Source organism: Quercus suber, unplaced genomic scaffold, assembly GCF_002906115.3.
Source record: "Quercus suber isolate HL8 unplaced genomic scaffold, Cork oak 2.0 scaffold_217, whole genome shotgun sequence".
Lineage (NCBI taxonomy): Eukaryota > Viridiplantae > Streptophyta > Magnoliopsida > Fagales > Fagaceae > Quercus > Quercus suber.
In genome coordinates this window covers 54,931-65,733 of record NW_027069675.1, presented here as the reverse complement: position 1 = coordinate 65,733, position 10,803 = coordinate 54,931, and the positions used below count along the sequence as shown (strand labels likewise).

The following is a 10,803-nucleotide window of genomic DNA, read 5'->3' as shown; positions in this document are numbered from 1 at the left end:
CACCCAATTTCTGAAGAAATCCTCAACCGTTGGATCTGCGTCGCTTCATAAAGATATTAATGAGGGTGCGCTCCATATGCCAAAGCGCCAGGAACGTGCCTTGGGCAAGTGAAAAGACTCTGGTGCTGACGGAAGACCAGACTTGGCAAGCCATGACAAAGACCCAAGGACATCAAAATCCTCTTCTTCGTCTGAGGATCCAAACAACAGGATTTTTAGGGGCTATTGTGGGGCCAAAGAATTTGACAACCCCAACCCATTTTATACTAAGCCCAAGGCCCACACTAAGGATGAAGGAAAGTCCGAGGACGAAAGAAGAAAGCTCAAACTGCTAAGGAACATCGTTGAGGATAATCCTGTCCTCAATGAACTAAGATCATAGAAGGGAAGGGTGGCACGCCATCAAAAGCAGCCTCCTAAAGCATTCCAGAAAGAAGGATGAGTACAATGGGCCAGCCATAGGAGCATGGTAGAGGAGCAATTTAAGGAAAAACTGTCACCTCCATATTAAATACCTGTAAATAACTTCCTGGCCGCATTAACGAGGAAATGACCCTTAAACAATGCTACCTCGATTACCGCAACTCACAAAACGTCAGAGAGGGTGTCAGATGGGACAAGCACTCAAGTATAGGCTTGGATGATCAACAAGTGGAAGGTCAATATCATTTAATGAGGACTATATAATAAGAGAAACCCACCATAGAAAGGGGGCTAGAAAAAAGGGAGAGAGAAAGCACTATAGCAATCTTAAGAACTCCTATAACCATTGTCATCCAATATATACAAAAGCAGAGCTCCTCAGATTGTGCCGAGGAAAAACTTTCCTTGATAAACTCAGTTCGTTTCTATTTGATCATCATGAAAACCCATTTTAACTATTATCTCATTCACTAAAGCCTAGATCTTTGACCCACACTCTACAAATTTATTGTACTGGCTCACTAGGCCAAGATCCCTTACATTTTGGGCTTGGTCTAAAAATCTTGACCGTACAACCGATGCTGACAGAAGACCAGACTTGACAAGCCATGACAAAGACCCGAGGACATTAAAATCCTCCTCTCCGTCCGAGGATCCGGACAATAGGATTTTGAGGGGCTATTATAGGCCAAAGAATTTGGCAACCTCGGCCCATTTTATACTAAGCCCAAGGCCCATGCCGAGGAGGAAAGAATGTCCAAGGACAAACGAAGAAAGTCCAAACTGCCGAGGAACATCACCGAGGATAATCCTGTCCTCGGTGAACCAATATCATAGAAGGGAAGGGCGGCATGCCATCAATGGTAGCCTCCCAGAGAATTCTAGAAAGAAGGACGAGTACAATGGGCCAGCCATGGAAGCATGGTGGAGAAGCAATTCAAGGAGAAACTGTCACTTCCGCATTAAATGCCTGCAACTAACATCTTGGCCACATTAACAAGGAAATGACCCCTGAACAGTGCTACCTCGGTTACCGCAACTCACAGAAAGCTAGAGAGGGTGTCGAATGGGACAGGCACTCAAGTATAGGCTTGGATGATCAACAAGTGGAAGGTCAAGATCATTTAATGAGGACTATATAATAAGAGAAACCCACTATAGAGAGGGGGCTGGAAAAAGGGAGAGAGAAAGCACTATAGCAATCTCAAGAACTCCTGTAAACATTGTCATCCAATATATATAAGAGCAGAGCTCTTCGGATTGTGCCGATGAAAAACTTTCCTTGATAAACTTAGTTCGTTTCTGTTTGATTGTCATGGAAACCCATTTTAACTGTTATCCCATTCACTAAAGCCTACCTCTTTGACCCACTCTCTACAAATTTATTGTACTAGGCTCACTAGGCCAAGATCCCTTACATTTTAGGCTTGGTCTGAAAATCGTGACCCTACAATATATATATATATATATTGATAGGAAACTTGAAATTTTCAATAAATAGAAAACAACATTACATCATGATGAAGAGCTTGTACCACGAAACAAGGATTCTCTTTCATCCAAACAAAAAAATCAACAATACTAACACTGGTTTGTTCCCCTACCTATGGACATGCGAAAACAACACATTTCTAACAACATGACATGAAGCTTGAATCCCATAAATAATAGACAATACCAAAGATGGAGGTGGAGAAAGACTAGCAAGGGTACGAAAGACAATAAGAGAGTCACCTTCCAATGTAAACTCTTGTAACCCACCTCCTTGACAAACTGTAGACCACTCTCAAAAACTTTTGCCTCCACCTCCAAAGGACCCAAAGGAGCCCTAATTTTCTTGCTCAAAGCTACCACAACTAGACCATTAGCATCCCGAATAATTGCCCCCACCTCCGATTCTTTATGAGCTTTAATCCTACAACAAAACAACTTCTATTGGGGATAACTGAAGCATAATATAGGAAATGAATTGCCACTCTTAACATATAGACTGTTGTATGTATAATATTTATATATGGAGAGTACAAGATAAGATTTGGAACTAATAGAGTACAAAAGTTGAAAGAAAAAAGTCAACAAATGTCTTAAGGGCACTGGTTTAGGAACTATTTTTATAAATTTTTTATGAGAAAAGAAAAAGTAATTAATTTTTTTAACAATTTTTTATATTTTTCGTGAAAGTGGTATTAAAACTTTCTTAACATTGTCTATTAAAAAATACCCTAAGAGCACCTGTTAATTGGACTCAAGTTCAAAGGCAGTACTAAAAGGTTAAATACAATAGATAAGGTTCGGCTAATACAAAAGGGGTGAAATTTTAATAATGATAATTTTAAAAATATATATATATATATATATATACTTTTATCTTTACAAAATTGATGAATAGATAGGAAGGATTTTGTAATTGATGGAACATGGAGTACATACATTGAAAAGATAAAAATAAAAAAAAAAGAAGAAGAAGGGGTTTTGATGTGGAACTAATGTGGAAAATGAGGAGGGCTTTACCATTGCCAATACAAAAATGATCAGGATCACAATATTTGTTAGGAGTGGCTAAATTGGCAAGATTAAGAGTGATATAATGAGTGGCGCCAATATCAAAGAACCAGTTAAAGAATTGACAAGGAGCGGCATGGAAGGCAAGATGAGCAGCGAGGACATTTTGATTTTGTATAGTGATGAATCTGATGATATAGCAAGTTGTTTCCATATGATTAAAACCATTGCAAATTTGATTAGTAGCGAGGACAAGAGTCATCGTGTGAGGCACATGTATCAGAAGGCCATTGTAACAAAAATCGCCATTGTGGCCACAACCTCAATTGCTAGAGGTGCGACCTTGACCAAGGGCCGGCTCAAGGCATTGTGGGCCTAAGGCAACTAATTTAAATAAGCATATTTTTATATTTTGAATATTAATATAATATTTATTTAAGTATTTTTTTCATCTAAAATCTATTTTTTATCAAGTGCAAAATTACAAATTAAAACGAATCCATCATATTACTCAATGAATATCTATTGAGTGAAGCAACCAAACAATAAAAAATTATGATTGAAAATTTTAATAAAATTATATATTTAATATCTCTAAATAAAATTTGAGTATAAATTTATTTACTAATGAGAGATTAAAGAGTTTTATACTTTAAAATTGAGAAAAATAAACAGTCATTGCCACATCCATTGAAAAGATTTTTCTTTTTATGGGTTTTCTTTGATAAAAAATTACTTTTTAGTTATTAGTGAATATTTGGGGCTTAATTAGTACTCTTATTGGGCCTTTACGCGGTTGCCTACTTACCTCTTGCATTGAACTAGCACTGCAACTTGACCCCTATTTGAAGAAGTTCCACATTGAGCAACATTTGCCCGAGGTGAGTTCTATGAACACGCATCAAAGTGAAGGAACTTGTGGATGAGAAGAAGGCTATGTAACTCAGGAAAGGAAATAGGGTTGGGTTGAGACGAGTAGCTAAGGTGGTAACTAAATCACAAAAATCCTGATTTGAGGCATTTGAAAACACAGATGTTAAAGTCTTGAATTGAGACTTAAGAGGAGCCTTCCAGCCACAGTGAGTTTATCAGAAAGTGTTTTGGCCTTATGTGGAAATTAGGCGACAGAGAGATCTCCCTCTTTAAGACTTAGTAGTTGCAAGTGAATTTAGAAAATTTGAGTATTTTAAGTAAATATTTTTTAAAAGGAATTGAGAGCAACAAGAGGTAGAATCTCATCAGATAGGGAAGAGATTAAGATACTTATAAGGAGTTGATCCTAACAAGCCCAAGAGAGGAAGGCAGGATTTGGGGCGAAGTGTTATGCACACAAAACGTAGATGGAGATTGGAGGGCACAAGTTAGATCCATCAACAAAGTTGAGAAGGTCTTGATCTATAAGGTATGGAATGAGTTAGTTTTCTAGTAAAGATCATTTTTGTTGGTAAGTTTGATGGATGAATTATTATGAGCATTTAGATTAAGAGGAAGAACAAGAGGGGTAGGGAAGATTTGGTTCGGTTGCGATGCAGAATGGAAATGCTAGATCCCATTCTAGCTAGATGCAAATCCTTTAATCCATAAGGTTTTCCTCAAATCCACGAGAAATAACTTCGCAAATCCTTTAAAGAAAACCTCAATTTTGATAGTAAATTGTTATTTTCATTTTACAAGTTGCAAACCTATTTAAAGTTTCCAAAAAATTTTATTTTACAAGTAAAAAATATATCTAAACGAATCCTTTTTTTGAGAAGGTCCTAAACGAATCCTAATTGATTCAATACCATAGTACGACACAAATTTGATTAGAAAAGACTTAAAAACACCTAAAATCAATAAAATAAATGATCAAATCCCAAAATTCTGAAAATTAAATAAAAATTAAATGATAAAATAACCCCTTTAATTTTGTCCTACACGAAACCCTTCCACTTGAATGAAACCCAGCCTTGAATTTTCGTCTAAAAATTGAAACCTTCTTCTCTAAATAAATAAAAAAATAAAAATTACCTTAAATATATACTTCAATAACTTGATCCAATTTTAAAACTTGTATTCTTGAGATAGTATAACATAGTTTTTCCCCCTCATTGGCTATCAATTAAGAAATGATTGAAAACAAAATAAAAAATTTATACTCACAGAAAATCAATTGTTTGTATTGGAGTGGTCTTCAACAAATTAAATGGATCATGAAAGTTGTGGATTATAAACCTACGATTATATTTTACTTAAATTGGATCTTCCACAATAATTTTTATTTCCAGATTTTTGTCATTCTCCTAAATCTACTCAACGTACTTTTCTTTAATCTTGTCATTAACCTCTTGCAAATTATTATCTTTAAACTTCAATTCGTCAACTTGCCGTGAGACTTGATCTTTTTTTAACTTCTTCAAAATTTTCTTCAAAACTTTTTTTTTATATGGTTGATTTGTATATGACAATATTGCATTGTAATGAGATTTTAATTCTCTCTTATGGTGTTTGGTTGGAGTGGAAAATTAGAGGGACAGAGAACTTTTTTATTTGGTTTAGAAGAAAAATAAGAGAATAAAAAATGTAGATGGTATAAAGTTTAGAAAAATTAAAAAAAATAAATATTAATAAACGTAACAGACATAAAAAGTGTAGGGGAAAAAGGGAAAAAAAAAAAAAAAAAGGCTGCAATGGTTAATAAGGGGAGGGCAAATTAAAATTGATAACACTTCCACTCCCGTGATAATGGATGGAGAGTGAGTTATAAAATTAAAGGTCTATTTGGATGGTGGGAGGAAGGAGAAGGGAGTGGAGAGGAATAGAGTAAAGTTGGCTAAAAATAAGTTATTTTTGTACTAAATCTACTCTATTCCTCCTCCCTCTCCCTCAATCCAAACGAACCATAAAATCCATAGAAATACAGAGTTTCTTAATCAACCCACAGGAGTTTATGGAAAGGTAATTGATGGCAACACAATATGCATTTTCTAATTTATTTCTACTATAGTTTAGCAAACAATTGAAATAAACTTTTTGGAAAAAAAAAAAATAAATAAAAAAATAATAAAAATAAAAATAAAAATAAAAAAACCTTATTTCTGAAAGTAATAGATTCATTTTGCTTTGGTCAAACATATAAAATTATTTGTCATTGCTGATAGAAAACAAAAGGATTCTAGTTTTGCTACAACCTTTTTTAATATGTGTTCTTGTTTGCTTAAGATGCTTTGCTTTATCACAAGATACAAGTATATAAGGTTTATATATATGCATTTGTGGATTGCTATTCAGATAGAACCCATATCCTACAATGTGAACTTCATTAATGTAAAAAATATGTAAATCTCAATGATAAATTTTTTTTTTTTTTTTTTTAACATTTCTACATTATCGATGCCTAGTTGAGCATGGTGTTGTTCAACTTCAAAGCTACCTTGTACGCCTTAAAAAATAGCCGCTTTTAGTCTCCTTTTCAATTCATTCCTGCAGGCAAAGAAAAATCAACCCCACATTAACACCCACAATCATATCCTACTTTTGTGTTATGAAATTTTTAGATTACTTTCAAAGTTAAAATCTACCTCATGAGTTGCCTATCAAGGGTTGAAGTAGATAAAAGCCCTCTATTCTCTTCAGCCCGCCTTAAAAGGTATGACATTACTATCTCCACAGGGCCAAATGGCATATATTTACTAACTTGGAATCCTGCATTTCTCAAACCAAAAGACAGTGCATCTGACATTCCATATAATTGTGCGAATTCTAGCTTTTGGTTAACCTTTCCAATGCCTAAATCATGTGCTTGTCCCACTGCTATTCTCCCTATTTGTCATCAACATCTTGAGTTAGATACAATGTTCAAAATCCATAATACATTATAGCATACATTCATGAAATTAAAAGTTTCATATTCTTTACCTGATTCAATATTATGAGTTGCAAGAACGAGTGCACCAGGACCATTGGCAATCTTATTAAGCATGAAAGAGGCACAATCGTTGTAGCACATGTGCGTTTCTTGTATGCTATTGTGAATAGGAGATTCAAAGCCTAAGGAAGATGCTAATTTTCTTTCACTTGACATATAAGCTCCTCTCACCAATTTAATCCCCACTGGGACTCCCATTTCATCTGCAGCCTGGTATGCTTGCAACAATCTTTCTTTTGCATCTTTCAGGTAAGCTTGAATTGTCCCATACACCAGTATGTTATCATCTTTGTTGTACATAATTGCAGAAGAGTATGTCAAGTAATCAATGGCAGGTTGAACTGATGTATGCTCTGCATCAATCGTTAAAGGAATATTGGATTCTAGACAATTTTGGCATATTTTTAGTAGTCTTTGGTGCCCTAGTTGTAGGTCATGTTCTTCTTCTAATGTTAAAGGTTCTGGCTCTTTGAGGGTGTGATATGTAGGGCTTATATCAGACAAAATTGGGAGGGTATCCATCTTCCATGCCAGATTGAAAGAAGGATTTTTGTGTTGCCATCTCAACAAGTCACTAACCCTTTCAAGAAGTTTCAATGGACAAATAGCTGATATCTTTACAATGACAAAACTCACCTATTGAAAGGAAAAAATAACTATCAATTATTCATGTCATTATTAAAGTTAAAAGCAAATTTCACCAGAAAGTGACAAAGAATATAATGAAACAGATAGCAGATAGCTTTACAATGACAAAACTCACCTATTGAAAGGAAAAAATGACCATCAATTATTCATGTTATTATCAAAGTTAAATGCAAATTTCACGAGAAAGTGACAAAGAAAGTAATGAAAGTGCACAAATCGAACCAGCCTTTCTATAGCATCCAATTACATTTATTCTAAGTCATTTATCACAAAAATTCATCCTCCCCCATAATTATAGGACACTTTATAGTTGTATATAAAATAGGTGGCACTCACTGATAAACCAGAACAAAGATAAGTTTTTCTTAGACATAGAAGTAACTGGCGTCACTATCCTCCTTTAAAAAAAGAGAGGCAAAGCTAGAGATTTTGTTCCAGGGAACCAAGCTAAATATATCACTATTTTTTTTAAGGAAAATATCAAAAAATTTTAAAACTACAAAATAAGTAAATAACACACACATATTCAAAAGCTTCTAATTAAAATTAATAAGTATTAAATGTGATAAAAAAAAACAACTGAAGCGTTGGCTGCACTTCACACTGTTGTGTTTGCTAAAGAACTAAGTGTCTTCAAGGTAGTAGTGGAGGGTGATTGTTTGAAGTTGGTTCAGGCTTTGAAAGCTAGGGAACGTTGCAATACTTTGTATGGGACTGCTATTGAGGATGTGCGTCATCAAGGGGCTTCTATGCAAGCTTGTCATTTTCAGCATGTTAGGCGAGAGGGCAATAAGTTTGCCCATGCCTTAACTAGGAGAGCGGTTTCATCCGCAGATTTTGATGTTTGGGTAGAAGAACTACCTAGTGATTTAGAGGATGTATTGCTGTCTGATTTGTCTGCTTTAGCTTAATAATATGCACTTACTGTTTTATCAACAAAAAAAAAATGTGATAATTAAAAAAAAAAATGAATATTGATATGAAACAAAATAAGACATACTAAGTGAGGTCCCACATAAACGCATGACATATATGTCAAAATCCCATATCTCCTATTATAAACCGAAACATAGAAAGGGTAATGCCAAGCTATTTGGATCTATATACTGATGTGTTCCCTGTGTTATGTCTAGATTTCATCTCTAAGCTATTAGGTTTACGAACTAAATTGTCTTAATTAACCTACCCAAATTATGAATTTCAAACAAATTAGGAAGAACGAAAAAAAAAAAAAAAAGTAAGCACTTTGATATTTCAATCTCAACAATCTTTTCTTCAGATTTCTTTTTCTTTTTCAAAAGACTAAATTTTGTAACAAAAATATATACAATGCATTCCCATCATCTTTCGTTTCTCTCGCATTCTAATCCTACAAATGAACAGACAACCGATCCAATATTAGCCAATCTAGGCCTCATGATTAAGAAAGACAACGAGAATAGGGAGAAGAAAATCTCATGGCACAAAATAAGGTATATTAATGAATGGAAAATTACTAGTTTAAATGTGTACACTTATTGCAAATATTTACAATGTTGTACACATTTGTTTTAGAGTTGTTTTTCACTAAAATTTTCAGGAATACAATTTTATTTTACACAAAGCTAAATATAAGAAGTCAAGAAATAATTTTTCAAACTCATTCTAAGGTAGATGAGCTAATATTTTAGACATAAAAAGTTAATGTCAAAACAAACCAAGTGTTTTCTATTATATAAATCTTACATTAATAGTATATAGTAAACTAATAATTTGTTTTAGAATAAAGCAAAATAAATTAAAAGAAGTTTAATTTGTAATGCAAAGTAAAATAACGAGAGAGAGTATAGTGAGTCAAGGTAGGTGCACAATTTCACCGCTGGACAAATTGTGAAATAGTTGTAAAAATGAGTGCGGTAGTAAACTTGATCGTGAAAATTGAAAAGTAAAATAATGGTAATTAGCTTACAGAAGATGGTGGAAGAGACTTGGCTATCTCAACGGTTCGAAGAAAGGCCTCCAAGTTCCGATCACAGGATTGATTGTCACCGGCATATTCCACAGCGTAATCAAGCATGGCTCTAAGCCCAGCACCACCATTATGTAGCCGCCGCACCGTGTCTCCGGTGGCCAAAGCATCCTCTCCAGCACAAAAATGCTCGTAAAACGTGTGCTTCACAAAACCCAACACGATTTCTTTGAAAACCTCAATGTCCATGAGTTTAGAATTCATGACCCACATCCCAAAATCCACCATGGGCTCCATGGCTGCCATTTGGAGGTTGGCTGAGGCTCGTAGGAGCTTGGTGGTTGTTACGGATGAGAATAGCTTCTCAACGTCGTGGAGATTGAGGGATGCCGTGTTTGTGGGTTGGTGGAGATCAATGGGTGGCCGTGGTTGTTGTTCTGGCTTTTCTGTGGTGAGGTTGATGGATATCGAAGAAGAAGAAGGGGACGAAGAGTTGAGAGGCCTAATAGAGAAGAACTTGCCATTGCAGAGGCTTTTGAGGAGCTTCTTACTCGGAGAGACAACACGGGCTGCCATCGTTATCAAACAACAGTACTGGTTTGGTGGAAGAGTCTCACAGTTCTCTCTCTCTCCCCCACTCTCCTCTATTTTCCGACCAAAAAATTGGAGAACTTTTTTCGAAATTAAAAAAAAAAAAAAAAAAAATTGTAGAACTAATCTCTAAAGCTTCGGTGCAGGAAGGAATCTTTATCTGTGTATGAACTGTGAAGTGTGTGTGTGCATATATATATATATAAAAGGAATGTGACACATAATAAAGTATTCAAACGTTGAAATTTGTGCCACATTTGTTAGAACTAAGCGGATAAACACTACGAGGGTTTTGGAAGGTGTGACCTGGTCCTAGGCTGAAAGGTGGATCCAGCGTGACATTACGTGGCTCCACGGAATCTTGAATCTTCATGCCAATCTAATCCTTCTCCTTCTGCATCTGTGACTTTTTACCTTTTTAAGGAAAAGGAATCTTAGGTGTGAATCTTTATTAATAGATAAAAAAATAATTTTAATGATTAATTTAAATGAGAATCGGCAATAACTTAATATATAAAATTTATTGTAAACATAGCACTTTTTAAAAAATATATATATTTTTAAAGATAATACTATGATTTAGGATTTTTTTTTTTAATAATTCAATAGTTTTTTTTTTTTTTTGAGAAAGAATAATTCTTAAGAATAAGAATCTTGAACATTAGATGTCTTCATTGAAAATAGTAAGAAGTGTTCACTTGAGATACAAGACTCTTGATTTTTAACCAATTTTTTTCCATGCTTTCTCTTTCCCTTGTTTTGTGGTGCGCTAAATGAAAGGAAA

At 34.6% G+C, this 10,803-nt stretch overlaps 1 protein-coding gene across 1 annotated transcript; it reads right to left on the bottom strand.

Moving 5' to 3' along the window:
- Positions 1–1,892: 1,892 nt before the first annotated feature.
- Positions 1,893–10,190, bottom strand: LOC111995692 (proline dehydrogenase 2, mitochondrial). Its single transcript, XM_024027623.2, has 5 exons — positions 9,429–10,190; positions 6,823–7,468; positions 6,486–6,726; positions 6,338–6,387; positions 1,893–2,338 (listed from the first exon to the last, which is right to left on the bottom strand). Exons 1-4 carry the CDS (start codon positions 10,002–10,004, stop codon positions 6,348–6,350), a joined length of 1,503 nt encoding a protein of 500 aa, XP_023883391.1. The 5' UTR covers positions 10,005–10,190; the 3' UTR covers positions 1,893–2,338; positions 6,338–6,347.
- Positions 10,191–10,803: the final 613 nt, after the last annotated feature.

Coding starts and splice junctions, on each gene's coding strand:
- LOC111995692 (XM_024027623.2), bottom strand. CDS start 10,004: ATGGCAGCCCGTGTTGTCTCTCCGAGTAAGAAGCTCCTCAAAAGCCTC. Junction 6,727..6,822: donor AACTCATAATATTGAATCAG/GTAAAGAATATG, acceptor GATGACAAATAG/GGAGAATAGCAGTGGGACAA. Junction 6,388..6,485: donor CTTGATAGGCAACTCATGAG/GTAGATTTTAAC, acceptor CTTTGCCTGCAG/GAATGAATTGAAAAGGAGAC.